General features: G+C 44.4%; 1 protein-coding gene across 6 annotated transcripts in view; it reads right to left on the minus strand.

The window, feature by feature from the left end:
* The window catches only part of HMCN1 (hemicentin 1), a 267,719-nt gene that overhangs the window by 128,370 nt on the left and 121,327 nt on the right, over positions 1-18,022 (minus strand). For 5 of the 6 annotated variants that reach the window (XR_013637801.1, XM_078865601.1, XM_078865600.1 and 2 more), the window contains exons 18-19: positions 10,032-10,127; positions 8,734-8,861 (exon numbers count right to left, since the gene is read on the minus strand). Coding sequence is in view for 5 of the 6 variants with exons in the window: in XM_078865601.1 (XP_078721727.1) it covers positions 8,734-8,861; positions 10,032-10,127 (224 nt within the window). In the remaining variant the exon portion in view is untranslated. The remainder of the gene's footprint in view (positions 1-8,733; positions 8,862-10,031; positions 10,128-18,022) is intronic. The other variant, XM_078865602.1, reaches the window with a different exon arrangement.

An 18,022-nucleotide genomic window follows, 5' to 3' on the forward strand; every position in this document is an offset into this window, starting at 1 on the left:
AAATCGAGCCGTGGCTTACAGGTCACAGCGCTATCGCGCCTGGTACCAACTGAGTTCCTGGGTTGGAATCCAGTCGTGTGTGTTTAAACCGGGTTGTCGTGTGTAGTGAGTTGATGGTTTTATAATTGGTTCTTTACCCTTCTATCTGGCAACAAAACTGACCCCTTTTTTACAAGGAGTCATGTTTGTATAGACCGCAATACCTGCAGATAGAAGGGTAAAGAACCAATTATCATATTATCATATATTTACTGGCAAATGAGGTTCCCATAGTGTAGATGCTTGCCCCGAGCTCTCATACTCTGATGGTGCATTGTCTTTGAGTTGTGCGCCTTTTGGCGTCATCTGGTCCAACCCATATGAGACTAGGCTCTAAGGAAAGCTGTCTCGGGTGTGGATCAATCAACTTTAAGGACAGTGCACATTATCAGAGTTATGTTCTTTTGTTTGTATTATGACTGCAGGTATTGCGGTCTATACAAACATGACTCCTTGTAAAAAAGGGGTCAGTTTTGTTGCCAGATAGAAGGGTAAAGAACCAATTATCATATTTTTACTGGCAAATGAGGTTCCCATAGTGTAGATGCTTGCCCCGAGCTCTCATACTCTGATGGTGCATTGTCTTTGAGTTGTGCGCCTTTTGGCGTCATCTGGTCCAACCCATATGAGACTAGGCTCTAAGGAAAGCTGTCTCGGGTGTGGATCAATCAACTTTAAGGACAGTGCACATTATCAGAGTTATGTTCTTTTGTTTGTATTATGACTGCAGGTATTGCGGTCTATACAAACATGACTCCTTGTAAAAAAGGGGTCAGTTTTGTTGCCAGATAGAAGGGTAAAGAACCAATTATCATATTTTTACTGGCAAATGAGGTTCCCATAGTGTAGATGCTTGCCCCGAGCTCTCATACTCTGATGGTGCATTGTCTTTGAGTTGTGCGCCTTTTGGCGTCATCTGGTCCAACCCATATGAGACTAGGCTCTAAGGAAAGCTGTCTCGGGTGTGGATCAATCAACTTTAAGGACAGTGCACATTATCAGAGTTATGTTCTTTTGTTTGTATTATGACTGCAGGTATTGCGGTCTATACAAACATGACTCCTTGTAAAAAAGGGGTCAGTTTTGTTGCCAGATAGAAGGGTAAAGAACCAATTATCATATTTTTACTGGCAAATGAGGTTCCCATAGTGTAGATGCTTGCCCCGAGCTCTCATACTCTGATGGTGCATTGTCTTTGAGTTGTGCGCCTTTTGGCGTCATCTGGTCCAACCCATATGAGACTAGGCTCTAAGGAAAGCTGTCTCGGGTGTGGATCAATCAACTTTAAGGACAGTGCACATTATCAGAGTTATGTTCTTTTGTTTGTATTATGACTGCAGGTATTGTGGTCTATACAAACATGACTCCTTGTAAAAAAGGGGTCAGTTTTGTTGCCAGATAGAAGGGTAAAGAACCAATTATCATATTTTTACTGGCAAATGAGGTTCCCATAGTGTTGATGGTTTTAGTCCAGTCACCAATGACTCGCATCGACTTTGGTTCTGTTCTATGAGGTCAGCAGACTCAGATCTCCTTTGCATCCCCAGAAGTACATGGGCAATCTCTGGGCCTTCCCTTCCATCGCCTCTAGACTGTGGAATACTCTGCCGAAGGCCGTCGGGGAGTCTGGTTTGGCTGGGATCTGCAAGTCCTTCCGCCTGCAACATTTGTCCTTCAGAAAGCGTTTCCGATTTTAACTCAAAGCCACTTCTTACCCAACCCCCTCCACCACCATTGTCATGATTATTATTAGGAAGCTACTGGAACTATCCACTTTTAAATTCAGATTGAAAAGTAATCTCTTTAGAACTGCTTTTCGTGTTTAGTTTGTTGTCCTTCCTTCGCATCACTGATTAGCACGGTTGGCTACGTATGGTGCGAAATAAGTTCAACATACATACGTGATTTTTAGTGCCATGAGAGTTTAGAAAGTTGCTTTATAAGATGTAGGAATGATTATTACTTAAATTGACTCAATTCCAGCTCTGAAAATTAAATAGTAATTTTTACTGTTACGTGACGTATATTACTCTCTCATGCAGAGCGGGTCGGAAAGTGTTTCACTCTGCTGTGTGTGGGTCAGATGAAACTTGAAGGGATTTTAGGGCTAACTCCGTGATATCTCCATTTGTTGGCTGTAATCTCACGCAAATATGTGAACTGCTCTGTAAATAAATAGATGTAAATCATGCTATGTCTCTTGAAATGATTCCAAAAGTACAATGGGGAAAAAAATTGGGGGGGAAATGTCAAACAAATAAAATAATCCATGCCATAACTATGGACAGCCACAAGTCTGAAAGGACTTTTAATGCCTGCCCCTGTCATTGAGTCAACATCACAATGCACATCTGTGTGTATGTTGAACTTATTTCGCACCGTACGTAGCCAACCGTGGTAATCGGAGGTGCGATGAGCTGATGCCAATTTCAGCCACACTGGTTACATTTTACTAACACAAATATCAAGTTATAATTCTGGGGAGTGGAAATTGACGATGACGATATTGACAATTTATAATGAAGCTAACATTCATTTAAAAAGAGAAACCCCTTCAAGTTAACTAATAACTTGTGTCCTTGCTTCCTTTGCCTGTAAGATCGGCACTTCACCAGAATTGATTCAACCTCGCCTGACTCTTGCTGATGAGACACTGTGTGTCAAAACCAGTCCGGAGTTTGCTCGTATTGAATCAATACTGCTGGATTTATGTACTCCCAGATGGTTGTCTCCTTATTTATTTTGTAACTTGTGTGTTTTGTGCGTGAATTTTTAGTTCTAAGACTGTTAATAATCGTGTCTTATCTAGTGATATACGCAGCCCTGAGAATCAGGCTTATATATATTTTAGTGGCCTGATGAGGGCATTTAAAAAGATTTCCAACATCAACGTCAGCACCTATATTTCTTTCCAGATTGCTGCTCAAATACATTTATTTCTTTATACTGTAATCATAAATATAGGTCAGGGCATTTCCTCCAAAGCATGAAAACAAATTTACAACCCGAACACTATGAGAGGCACTGTATATTTATGGGAACTTTTCATTCGTATTTATATTGGTTAAAAAAGTACAACACAAACTTCCGCACGTAATGGTCCCCTTAAATTCAAAACAAACTTTAAAATATATATGCGTGTGTGGTTCCATAAATTTTGGTAAAGCGAAACAACAAAACGGTTATGTTTGAACGTTATATATGCATTAAATATTTGACCAGCTTGAAAATAAACACATTACATCACGTCTGAGGGAAAAAATAAATGACTTTGTCCCTCATAAACATTTTATAATTAAACAGTCGAATGATGGATTGTAGAAAAACCCGAGTTGCTAAAGTTTAAGGATCTGTTGGTAAATGAACACATTAAATAAAATAACTATACATCCCCTTTTACATTTTCCTTCCAAAATTCTGTCATTTACATGCTTTATTTAATTCGTTTCTCGACTTACACCACATGTACAGCAATGTTTTAATCATTTAAAAAAATACAACAAAATCAAAAGTTACATGCAATAATAACTATATATATTTTCAAGTTCTTACATGCCTTCAACAAATAATATATTTATACAAAAAACAACCAAGGGGTTTACAAAATAAAAAGATCAAAGGTGTAAGCAGTGATAAATAGCAACGGTGAAAATTCCACATTTCTGTGGCAGGGGAAAGTTCTTCTTCATTCTAACTGCCCACAAACTGGTGCCACTTTATTCATGCCACCAAATTCCAACCCCAGCCGTTTGAACTGGAAGTCAACAAGTGCATGCATACAAAGGCCCCCCGTATAGCCTTTAACATACTGTAGGGGCAAGTGCTGTTAGCGAGCACCTATTAAGGCCAGCAGCTGGGCCAGCACCATGCTCGGCTACCTTTGTCTCCCTAGTGGCGATGTTTACACATTGCACCTGGTACTCGAAGCTGAGTCGACCTAGGGGAGGCCCAGGACCGGTTCAGATAATCGTCACCGGCGTTGGCCGTGAGCGGGAATCGATCTCGGGTCACCAGGTTCATAGCGCAGCGCGCTAACCGCTACACTACCACTCCTCACCATACACGTGCAGAGACACACGTACACGCACACATATACGTGCGCATTCATACACACACACGCACGCACTAACTCGCACCACCCATAAGCGCATATAAATGGGATTAGCATGAACCTCATTAAAGGACAAGCTCGGCAAAAAAAAAATGAAATCGCGCCTGTGAGTGCAAAAGCTGGCCTGTCGTGCAGAACATAAACAAAGCATTCCATCACGCCGAGCAGCTGGGGTGCACATGTGGACCGCTTCAGCCCTGCCTGCTCCGTGTGCCCGGCATGCAATGGTCGCCCCCCGCAGAAATCCGAACGATAACCCGCCGCTCCGCCTGACGTGCGTGTCACGCGCGGGGTCTTCGGCTCGCGTGGGAGTTCATTTCGACGTCCACCCCGGGGGTTTCATTGCCGTTAGTGACGCAGCCCATCCGGATGGATCACAAATGCGAAGCACGTCGGGGGGGACGGTGATGCGTCGGCATAATATTCATATGCACGAATACAAGAGTGGGTTAATGGCATTACAGAGCGTCCAGCACGTGGGACGAGTCACTGATTATTTAGGCCCCCCTACTACTGTGGGTAATAATGTGGTAGAGTGTATGAACCACGACGCAACCTCTCCTCAGATGTGTGTCTTGTGTGTGTGTGTACAACGACTAAAAATAAAGATCCCCTAAACATACTATTGGAGCAAGTGCTGTTCGCCAGAACCTATGAAGGCCGGCACGGCATTCGAGGGAGTGAGTGGCCAGCACTACGCTCGGCCGCCTTTGTCTCCCCATTGCTGATATTTTACACACCGCACCAGGTACTCATTTGAGGCTTAGTCGACCTAGGGGAGGCCTTGGAGCGGTTCAGATCATTGTGTCTGGTGTTGGCTGTGAGCGGGAATCGAACCTGGATGGCCAGGTTCGTAGCACAGCGCGCAAACCTCTACACCACCGCTCGTGTCTGTGTACACACACACACAATATGGTTGATTCGTGATTGTAAGGTACGAGTTGGAATCCAGGTGAGAGTTACTTCAGTCCAACGTTTCCTTTGGGTTGATAAAATAAGAACCACTTTGCCGGAATTCAACAGTGGTCATCCGATCAAAAGATCAACCCCACCATGGGAATGTGGAATTTCCACCACCGGATCATAAGAAACATCCCATCGTTCATCTGAGTAACGTGCCATTTTAAATTGGGACTTATCCCTACATTTTGCAACAGTATTGACCCATAAGAAACTGACATGTGATATCGGAATCAGAATAGTTATTTATACTGGAGGAATCCGATGAGCTATAAAGCTCGTTTTCAGAGATGTCCAGTCGGGGTGGGTAAGAACGTTACATATAAGCACATCCATAAGCAGCCTTAAAACAACACAGCCCTTGACGAGCGTGGAAGGTTTCTCGATAACCCAGCGACATTGAGAAAAGTGGGGCAAATGCTGGCATTTCTTTTCACGCCCCTGCGCCGTGTCCATTTGTGCACACAGCTGTTGAAACTTGGAAAGATGCACGGAGCGCAAGAGTCTCGCCAAAACCAAAGGCTGCCATTGATTTCCCACAGGAGCGATGGGTGTTGAAGTGCGTGAAAAGAAAAGAAACGCTCTATATGGAAAGGGCAGCGATGCAGCTTGATAAGACATGGTTCAGGAATAATGTTGTGGCCAACGTTTTGTAACTTTGAAAGCCGTACACAAGGACCGACTTGGAGCAAATGTTTAGCTGAAAGGCAGAGGGAGAGCGCCTTCTTGCCTCCCTGTATCATCGAAGAAGGCAGCAATTGAAAGATCGACCCTTGAAGGATGCCAAGCAAAAGCCATTCTCCAAAATATCCTGTGGTTCAGTTGCGGTCGGGAATTTTGAAGCAACGCATAGTTCGCTCTGTCTCTAGATACTTAAATCGTTCTTAGGACGTGGTTAAACACAATACATATATACGACCCTTAGCTAGAAAAACAAATGGAATATGTAGTTTGTTTAATACTATTTCATCCATTCACCACTAAAGTCTCATTCACCAAGGAAAACAGTGGACTGGTTTCAACCTCACTAAATCTTATCGGCGGTATAAATAATGTAATGCATGGCACTTTGATCTTTCCACTGCTGGATGAAGGCCTGCCATGCCTCTCGGTCATGGGGGGGTTGTTTCACCAAACCTCACCATGCTGGCCAGCGCGGGGTGTGGTGAAGTGGGTGGCAGAGACCAGTTCAGATGTTGCTTGCTACTGGTGTTCACCATAGCCGGGAGCGGAACTCGGGTCGCCGGGTTCATAACATTAAATTAGATTATTAAAAAAAAAAGTTAATTTTACCAGGTAAGGCCCACCAGGTAAGGTCCACTGGGCCTTACCTGGTATTTTTTTTAAGATACAGTAAAACCTTGGATTGCGAGCATAATTCGTTCTGGAAACGTGTTTGTAATCCAAAGCACTCGTATATCAGTTGTGATCACGTAGCATTCGGCAGACAAAGCGTATACACGTACTACTCGTATTGCAAGACCTCGCTCGTTTATCAAATTAATATTTATTAAAACATTTTGCTCGTCTTGCAAAACACTGGCAGACCAAGTTACTCGCAATCAAAGGTTTTACTGTAATCTAATCTAGTGTTATGAACCCAGAAGCGACCTGGCCACAAATTATGGGTCAACAAAGTGGCTTAATATGTGGAAATTTGAAGCAACCAAATTACCTAAACGCGTGATGTTTATTCTAAATCTGGAGGGAAAAACTGGAGGACTCGGAGAAAAATCCATGCAACCACGAGGACAACATGCAAACGACAAATACACAGGTGCCAGTCGGGATCGAACCCACGACCTCCTACATACCAGGCGAGGGAGATAATATCGCCCCAACACAATGCACTACCCACTGTGACACCACTCTAGGTGTGTAACTTGTTAACTCAGTGTTACTGATACCATGGGCAAGAGTCAATCCACTGACAATGTGCAGCAAAAAGAAATGGCACTGTGTGTATACAAATGTTGATAACGTTGTTCAATGACGAGCCTCCCAACCACTGCTGACTTCCAACCCAAGTGTTGCTCTTTCCAACTTCAGAGGGGCCCATCTAGGAGCTGATAAATAAACGCAACCACACGAGTCTGTTTCAAAAAGGAACGGGTGCGTAAACACGCATAAACAGGTCCACCCGGCCAAAATGAATTGTGCACCACAGTGTTTTTCCATCAGCATAAAAAGAGAACAAACCAGCAATGTGAATTAAAAAGTGCAAACCAGTCCAATGCACGTCGACTTGAACAAATGCTGCTGGAAAACATTGGTCATGCCATTTAGTTGATAAAATAAAAGGTTATTTGCGTGTTTTTATATTACCGATTTATGTTATTTATGCACCACAATCGACCAGGATGATGGCATCATGATTTTAGTTTGGAGCCAAGATAATCTTAACTGGGGATTTGAACTCAAACTTCTGAACTCACGATCTCACGAACAGGGTAATGGGTTTTTTGCTTTGATTGTTTTCAATTTATTTTTAATTGTTAATTAAAATAAAATTGTACTATATTTTTATTTTTTATTGTGTGTTTTTTGCTTTTATTATTTGCTATTTTTTTTTACGATTTTTATTTGATATTTTTATTTAATTTTATTATTATTTTTTGTTTCTATCTATGTGACTTAACCGAAAGAACCAAGAAAAGGGTAATGCTGTTCGTCCACCCAACCCCCATCCAGGCCGTTCATTTTTGGCACGTGTCATGACGGGTACTGCAAGATCCGACCGTGTCCGCCCGGTGCTCGCTGAGCTGCATTGGCTTCCAGTTGCCGAACAAATACATTATAAGGTCGCACTCATTAAAAACAAAGTGCCGTCCACAAATGAACCACAATACCTTGCTGATCTCGTCAAGGAGCATAAACCACCGTCACGCAAACTCCGGTCATCCTTGCAGCGGCTTTTGGCTAATTACCGAACAAAGACGGTCACCGCATCGCGCGCTTTTAGATGAGCTTCCGCGACCATCTGGAATGCTCTTCCTTCCGATATTAGCAAGCCACTGGAGCCATGCACTTTTAAATCTAAATTAAAAACTCATCTCTTTAGAACTGCTTTTTGTCTTTCGTTTGTTTTCCTTCCCCCCTGCACCTACGATTAGCACGGTTGGCTACGTATGGTGGAAAAGAAATTCAACATACATATATACAGTTTAACACTTGGGTTTCCGCGACCAATATTATCCATAATAAAAGTTTATTTGGTTAGATTACGTAAATATACATATTCATATTAACTGTGAATAACCCAATCAATAAGAGGTTCTGCGTATTCTCAGATTAAAGTTATCCAATGTAATTTATATGAACACATCAACCCCCTTCTGATAGGCTCACAGTGATGACATCACCTTTACTCTATTTAAGGTCGAAACAGGAAGACTTCTTCACAATTCTGCCAAATCGCCCAAATGAAGCTAGTTGTAATCACCACGTTTTGTTTACGTGAGAAACCTTACTAATTGGCTGTCGGGTGGTGGCCTGCTTTTTACGACACATTTCTATTTACATGATCTAACATGAAAAAAACCCCTTTATTATGGAGACAAAACTACACACGTACGTTCAACACGCACCAAGTGAACATGCAACGGTCGGCTCCGGTCACGTACCACGTTTCCATTTTTGAACCACGTGCGCTTGGGCAGCGGGTTTCCGGAGAGGAAGACGCAGGGCAGGGTGAGCAGCTGCCCTTCCAGCACGTTCACCACCGGCGGGCTCACAGCAATCACGGGAGACACTGGCACACACGGGCAAGGGATAATCGCCGTCGGTGACGATCGAGAGCACGTTCGGTGACCGCGCCGCTCTCGCACGGCACGACGCAGCCGCCGCCGCGGGAGTTCGCCGCGTTCGTTGACGGGTGCAGTCTGCCAGTTGGTTTGGGGTCGATGTTGCTGTCCGGTTTCATCCAACGAACTAGATTTGCAAGGAATTTTCCCGGAAAATTACCAAACTTGGACCGTGAAGCAGGCACACACCGCCTACTCCTTTGCGGATGACGTCACGGGATCTTTAATGTCTGCTGTGAAGCAGACGGCGTTTGTATTTTTTTTCCGGTTAAAAGATCTGCAGTGTTCTGTGCTCGGTCTGTTACCCACAACCCCGATTAGCACGGTTGGCGACGTATGGTGTGAAAGAAGTTCAACATCATACATGCATATCTATTTTGTTCAAAAATTCTACTTTCTGACAATGACACGATTCTCTATACCCCAGGATCTTCATAATAGAATGCACTACTAGAGTTAAAATGTAACTCCACCTGATTGCAAAAACAAGACACGATGTGTGACCGTGATGAGCCCCAACTCTACGAAAGCTCTTGGTCACTGCACTCTCTCCATAACCGCTCTCTGCAGCCACAACTATTGAAAACGTTTCCTCTTGGCATCTGGCAATTCTCATTTCAACACCAAACTTCAAATTTAAATCCTAACAAAAAGAAAGTGAAGAATAACGATAGGGAATTGTATTTGATATCAACCGCCTTTATGTCTATCCTAGACTATGCTTACAACATGTACAGTACAAATTAACCTCTAAAACAACTTCGGATTTGCTAAATCCTTTCTTTGACCTCGCCTTACGCTTTATCTTACAAACCAACTCCTCTACTCATCACTGCGATCATTTATCCAAGACCCGGTTGTCAGCCTCATTCAACTCGGAGGGAGATTCACTGGGCCGAGTTCCTCTTTCATGCAACACATTAACTCAATCCCCTTTCCTATGCAACGTGCACATTCCTGACTGCCGCTCGATGGGCCAAGTCCTGACCATCGACTATCGTCCCTTCCGGCGATGGTGCCCTTATCATTGTCGCGAAGTATATTCACGTCTAGAACGCTCCCACGTCGCGGGTCCTAAAGCAAACCGTGTCGGTGTGTATATGCGCATGCACACTCACCCATGCCCGTAATGGTGAGGTAAGCTTGAGCCTCAAGTTTTCCGAACTGATTCTCCACCTCGCACACGTACAGACCTTCGTCGTCCACCCAGGCACCTGCACGCAAAGTTGTGAACGACAGTGGCGGCACAAGCACGCAGTGAAACACGGGAGAACGATTCACCATTGATTGTTGGGTTATAGCGAAATCTGCGTCATCGGAAACTCTCCACCACCCGACACAGCCGGCCTTGTCGCCTCTCTCCCGCTGTGATCGTAACGAGATAAAATTAGTTTTTAGTTTGTTGTCCTTTCTCCGTACCTACAATTAGCACGGTTGGCTACGTACGGTGTGAAAGAAGTTCAACATACATAACAAAGATAAATAAACGCGCCGGCTAAAAAAAATATTTTGGGACGACTGATGTCATTCTGCGCTGTGTCCTTGTCCGCTTCCGCATCGCGCAAGCTGGTTGAGATGACTGAACACAGTGAGCGGGTAGCGTGACAGAAAACACTTTATTCAAAAGTGCTCTTCTGGGTATCGCTCGCATCTTTGCAACGGTGACCAACAGACACCCCGCATCAGGCCACACTCCACAGACCACTGGCGCTGCCCAATACCCCAGTCGTCAGTTGACCCAGCACTCGCACAAGCGTTTAATGTGCCGGTCATTATTGCTTCACCTCACCAACAGGTGGAAGTTCAGCGTTCCTATGATGGCGGCCGCTTTTCCAAAGGATGATATGTTAATATATATATCAATACCGTGCACCGCATGTAAATCTTTATTTTGAGTGAGGCCCATTTAGCTTTCAGTTATTTTTTTCAATGGCAACGAAATAATCGGGAGGACATGAGTGGTAGCGCCGCGGTGGTTACGGGACTGCACTACGGACCCAGTGACCCGGATTTGAGTCCCAGCCACAGCTAACAACAGTGGCGAGTGATAGATCTGAATGGGTCGAGTAAGCAGCATGGTGAAGTATGGTCAAGCAACCTCCACAACAAACACAGCGTGGGGAGACCTTCATCAGCAGTGGACTGACAACTGTACATATTATTACTATTATATAAACATTAAAGATAATGGATGAAATATCATTTGTTGTCAGTTCATGCACATTTGCTATATTATGTTTAAAATATTATTTAACCGCAATCCAAACATATAAATGTAACGGTGCTGCCCTGAAATTGCTTGCTCATGCCACTGCAGGTGGGTCTCCACGAGAGGAAGCCCTCTAAGAGCCCCTCTTGCGGATACTTTGGCTTTCTCGACCGCACACTGGCCAGGTGTTGGAAGAGGTGAGAGTGCCCACACTTTACCCCACCGCATGCGGTACCCACTGATCGACTAACTGCGATGAACCCATTCACACTGTTAGATGGACAGAGGCGAGAAGAGGAGGGGAAGGCATTCGAACAAACTTGCCCCATTGCTCTGAATCGAAGTGGCAACCTTGGGATTGCAAGGCCATTGTGCTCACCATGAAACCAAGGCACCATCCATTCTATATATAGTATGTACAGTATATATACAGTGTATTTAGAAAGACTGTTGGAAAAAAGTATTGCTATTAAGGCACAAAAGCAAACTGTGTGGTTATTACAACATTGACTTATGCGTACCTGTCAACCCCTTATGAGTGCCCGACCTTGTTACAGGCCAATTCAGACCTTATTGGTCACCCCTTGCCCCTTATAAATCTCAATGTTCATCCTACAAAGTCCCATCACGAGGGAGAAACACAAAAAAATAGACACGTTTTTTTAATTCAATTTCCCTGTTCAAGAATACAGGTAAACCGTATGGGTTGACAGGTATGCTTATGTCTCCGCCGTGTTGATGTTAGCTACACACAAACTAATGTTTAATGGTGACGTTTGGTTTTATATATCGCGACGTTCATGCAAAACGCATCTCACAATCTCTGAGGAACAACAGACAAGTCAGAAGGCAGCCAGGCGACGAGCCAGCGCGACCAACACTTGCCCAAGTTCTGCGATCCTCGATATGTTAAGGTGCTTTCAGCCAATTATGAGCATTCATGCACTTGAGAGGAAACCAGACGTCCCAGGGGCAAACCCATGTGTGCGAGGTGCCAACAGCACTCTATTCCACACAGAAGGGACAGATGGTAATTGTCCGCACTACTGCTGTACCACTTTCTCATGGGGAGCCAGAGTACGATGCCTCGACACCCCGGGAGTTTCGCAACATTTTTGCGTGATCCACCAATCCCTCGCCTCCACAGTGCTGGCCACCACCGCCCGACTCCTCATTATATAATGAGTCAACCTAGGGGAGGCCCACATCAGGATGAATATAATTTGCCACAGATTGATGTGCATCATGGCCAGAAACCGAAACAAATTAATTGGGATCGTAACATTCTGCACCAACCACTGCCCCAGCTCTCCATAAATGTACACGCACAAAGATAAAGATCCCCTATGTAGCCTACAGAGACTGTTGGGGGCAAGTGTCGTGAGCGAGCACCTATTAGAGTGCACAAAGAAGTGGCGTGGCAGCATCACGCCCAGCCGTCTTTGTCTCCCCAGTGATGTTTGCACAGATGTTCACACTTTGTATTAATTAATTTCAGGTTGTGTTTAACTAGCGGAGGCCAACGTCACCCAACGTCCAATATCCGCGCATGGGAATGGGACCGCGGTCATCGGGCCCATAGTAGAGTGCGCTGCTAACCACTACACCACCTGCACACACGCGCACACACATATGTTTAACGATGTTGACTCAACTTTCAGTGAACGTTTTATTAGGCTTTTTTTTCTCCTCCCTCCCCCAACCACCCCAACTCTCTCTATAAACACCACCACACGTTTTTTTCTCTCTCCGCAATAATTCGTGCTTCTGCCGACTCAGTTTGTGCCGTGAATGCTGCTACTGTAATCCAAACGGCCCCGGCTAGCCGATCGCCAGATGTTTCCACCCGGGATCCCGTACATGCGCCGGGCTCAGCGGTCCCACTGCGTCGACGCGGCGGGGGCCCCCGCGGCCCCCATCAAGTGGCTCCCAGGGACCCACTCCCTTGTAACGGTGGCGGCACGGCACGGCGGGCTCAGGGTGGGCTTGCAGCTGCGAGCGGTTACGACGGTTCTCTCAACGGGGTGGCCAGTTTGCCGCACATATATATTTTTTATCTTTACCAGGTAAGGCCCGCTGAGCTGCATAACTCTTTTTCAGAAACGACCTGGCCACAAATGTACGTATGTTGAACTTCGTTTTGCACCATGCGTAGCCTACCGTGCTCAGCGGAGGTGCGGGATAGCCCAATGAAGTGGCTTATCACGTGGAAATTTAGAGCAGCCAAATAATCTGAGTGCAAGCTGATTCTAAATGTGGAGGAAAAAACCGGAGAACCAGGAGAAAAATCCACGCAACCACGGGGAGAGAGACATGCAAACTCGAAATATACAACGGGCGTCAGGATCCGGATCGAGATCAAACTCACGACCTCCTGTATACCAGGCAAGGCATACAGGTGGTGCCATGCTGTCGCTCACCCAGGTGTCCCGTCTTGGACTTGTCAGAGAAAATTCCAGCGGTGTGTTTGCATGTTCATGCACAATGGGATGCATGATTTTCCTCTGCTGGGTGAAAATGTATTAACATTTCCACAGCCAAACTAGCACCGGTTGGCGATCGTCTATGTTGGTGGTTTGGAGCCTCTGGTGGAAATTCCAAATTACTATGGCAATGGCCAGTCTCTTCATAGGATGATCAATATTGACGTTCCACAAAGCGGTACCTATTTTATTGACCTCAAAAGGCTGGAGGATTGAGTTTACCCCTGACCACGATTTAAACGCAAGGCAATAATTAATTTAGCATTCATAATAATTACACATTTACTCAAATATATAAGCCATCTAATCATGATAACACTAAGCATTTAATTAAACGTATCTCCCTAAGTATCATTAAGTATCAAGACTTTTCAGGTGGGTCTTGCAATGGGATATTGGGCCAATTCCTTTTGCCAGTGTTAATGAGAATGCCCAGTTGAAAGTAATTTCACTGTGACGGTGCGGTGTTACTCTCAATGCTTCTAACTAATGCCAGAGAGTCAGGAACACACACACATATATAAAACAAAGTCAACACGTTCTTAAATAGTATTTAAGTTTTTTTGTGCTTGTGCACCCCTGGCAATGCAACAGCACCACCAAATCATGTGTTGATGGTTCAACACATGACAGGTGCAGGTGGACACAGGCGGATGCTGAGACTTTTTTTTGGCTGTTTCCAATACGAGCCCAAATCTGCACTCAAGAAAGTGAACTCAGACGTACACAATGGGTTTTGTGTGAGGCTAATGTGTTGATGTACCATTGGGATGCATATTCCTGGTGTTTCCAAGCCACTGCTGCCACCAAAGACAAAGATCCACCGTACAGGCTGAACAGACTTTTGGGGCAAGTGCTGTGAGCGAATGCCTGTGAAGGCCAGCACGGCCCATTAGTTGGTGGGTGGCCAGCGCCACACCCAGCCGTCTTTGTCTCCCGAGTGGTGATGTTTACACATCACACCAGGTACTCTTCAACTCCCCGCGTGAGATGCGGTGACGAGTTACCCACCCCCTTGGCCGCGGTGTTTCTCCACTGAGTGGAGACCCTTTATAACCTTTTAAAATATTTTTCCCCGTACTAAATCAGAATCTGAATATTTGCTCAAACTGGAGGAATCCGATGAGCCATGAAGCTCTTTTCCGCAGATGTCCGGTAAATCATTCTAAGAGTGAAACGGCACAATTCTCATACTCTAAGGTTTTTTCGGTAAAGTCACGTAGGTAAAAAATAAAATTAAAAGTTAATAAAAGTAATAATGGAAATAAAATAAATTTTAGCTGTGACGGTCCCACCTGATGACGGAGACTTGTGTTGCCTCCGAAACGTCGTGATGTATTATTTTATTTTATTTCCATTATTACTTTTATTAACTTTTAATTTTATTTTTTACCTACGTGACTTTACCGAAAAAACCTAAGAGTATGAATCCTTGCAGTCACGAAAACTTCACATCTGGCACAATGCTCGTATTTTAATAAAGCCAATAACATGGGGGGGGGGGGGGGGGCTCCAGTATATTGTTCATCCCTCTGATACTTTTCAATTAGGGGGCAATAGCACCCCCCCCCCCTTCACCTGTGGTGCTGGCCCCCTGCCTCTGTGCCGTGGTGCCAGTGCTCACCGCCTGGGCCACGTTCCCTGCCTCGATGGGCTTGAGCCGTTTGTTGCCGTTCTTGTTGCCCGCACAGCCTCTGCCTTCAGCAAAACACCCCGCCCCCCCCCACCCACTTTGTACAACCGCTTGGCTTGGCAAGTAGCGGCGCTCCTTCCAAAATAATCCCTCTTGGTGAAAGATAATTAATAGGAGATGTTGCGGTGACATCTCAAAAAGGCCCTTTGTTCCTCAGTCTGGATTAATCGCTTCATGTCGGCAAGATCTTTACAAATGAGACAACTAAGAATGCTTAAAACAAATGAGAAAAAATGTAATAGAACAGAAAATGTGTTACATATTAATAATAACCTTCAGTTTGTGCCAGTGCATATTGCTCTACTCGTATATATTGCTGCCGAGTGTTGTTTTATTGTTTATTAATGTTAATAATAATTAAAAAATACACGTGTAAGGCGCAGTTCATCCGTAGATCCCAATGCGCCCATTGGCTTGTATACTTTTTGATCATCAAGACTTAAGTTACACAGTTCACTATTTACAATGTTGTTAATGCTCATACACATAACCATCACTACAGACTTAAACGGACCTCCAATGTATACTACCGCAGTCTCATCAGCACCGACCGCCTCTGGGTCGTCCCTTTGCTCGATTCATTTGTTCATTCCATGCATTTTTTGAGTAAAAACTTGCCACCCACTAAAGAGGACATCGACATACTTTACAGTCCTACCTATAAAATCAAGACATTAAACAAAAATCAAAATAAAGAGGACGTACTCAAGGAAAATCTAAAAGGAAAAAAATGAGGTCTCGCAGAGTTTTTCCTGAACTGTTCGTTGCTTGGGAGCCAATCTGAATGCCGGTGGAAGAGGGTTCCACATCTTCGGCGCCACACTCAAGAAGGCCCTACTGCCACCCAGCATAGGGCCACTCCCTTGCCCGTCTCGATGACCTGCCCTCCTCCACCCTGCCCACGTGTCACACCCATCACAACAACTTTCCCGCCACATGTTCTCTTCCACAAAACCTTCAATTTACATTCAAAGGCCCACGGTATAATTCTTAGAGTGCAGCTCACACACTCGTGCAGTAAAATACTCTTCCCTCAAACCCCTACGCTTTAAAAGCGACATCGTAATCTTGCCCCGCTAATACAGTAAGTATCTTGAGCTCATTTTCACAAGAGGTAATTGACCAAATCCACGCGCCATAAAAGCATGCATTTTTGTTAAAGAGAGGACCTAGAAAGAGAATGCTTATCATTAAAACATCAAGAGGTTAGTTATATTCTTGCAGGTATGGTCACATGTTTAGCAGTTCTAAGCCCATGTCGTGGTCTTCTGGCCACGAGAGGGCTTCTGGATAAAGAGGTTGGTTAAAAAAAAGTAGGAACAGGGTTTGTTTTACTTTACCTACGGAAGGCCTGAAATGTCAAGTTCTGCCTTTCCTTCGGTGACTGTCAAATATAGGTTTAAAATTAGTTTTTTAAACATCCATTCGTTGTGTACATTTTAGAAAGCTGTAACTTTATACGTGTATAATAATGTAAAGTTCTTTGTCGATCCACTGCCGGATGAAGGACTCCACAGGCCGTATCTGTCATTGGGGTTTGTTTTGACCACACGTCACCATGCTGCTTGGTGACGGGGGGCGCAGGGACCGGTTCAGATATTCACTGTGCCACCGCTGTGAAATGAGTACACTGACCCTTTCCAGGAGTCTCAGAGGGTGTTAACATCTGCGTCAGTCCGATAAAGGCAGCTGTTCCCCGGTTCTCAGACATTACTCCGAGGACAGCGCGAATTTATGAATAATCCAACTCAGCATTTCAATAATTTGTGCAACTGGGCTTATTTTTTCGATGAGGTTTTTATTTCTTCCACCTGCCGGTGGTGGTGCATTCCTTTGATTGGCTTGATGAATGCCTCGCCTGGAGGAACAATGCAGACACTGGCAGATTCCTATTTTAATGCACAGGAGTGGCATGGTAATGGGAAATCACTGTTCTAATGAGCTCAAATTGCACGCACATGTCGGAACTCAAAGGAAACCTACGGAGGCAAATTCACACACACACACAAAGTTGGTATGGAAATGAATGATCCCCTAAATAGTGACGGAGGCACGGGGATTTGCATACGTTTTTTTTGTTACTCTGAATGATTTAGTCCAGATTTGTGTTTCGTTTCACGTTTTTCTTTGTATTCTGAAGACCAATAGACACACTACACAGATACCACATTGTATATACAACCCCGTGAACTGTATCTATAACCACATACGAAATCCATGGAGAACAACATATATATGCCAAGGAGATAAAAAAAAAAATTCACCCGTTTTGCATGTTTCCATCTGTTTAAAATCATATTGATGTAAGTGTAGTTAGTGAGCACCTGTCCAGGTTAGCATGGCACATGAGGGACTGATGTGGCTAGCAAAATGCCTAGTGACCTTCGTTATTTAAGAATTGACATTCATCGAGAGGATACGATGAAGAAATGAATGATACAAATGATCATTTTACATTACATTTAAATACCGCTCAAGAGATTACATTACGTTACTTAAAAAATAATCAGTAATCAGAGGCTGATTGCTTATCGCCCTTCCAACAAACACAAAGACCTCTGAATCAACTTATTAGATTTTAAGATCAAGTGCTGTTCTTAAGAACCTATGAAGGCTGGCGTGGCTGTGGTGGATAACATCACAGCACGTGTACCAGGCTAGGTACACGTTGAGAACATGTGAAGTCTCGAAGGCTCGCCGCCAGGAGGTCACAAAACAAAAATA

This window comes from Lampetra fluviatilis, chromosome 20 (assembly GCF_964198595.1).
Source record: "Lampetra fluviatilis chromosome 20, kcLamFluv1.1, whole genome shotgun sequence".
NCBI classification, from domain to species: domain Eukaryota; kingdom Metazoa; phylum Chordata; class Hyperoartia; order Petromyzontiformes; family Petromyzontidae; genus Lampetra; species Lampetra fluviatilis.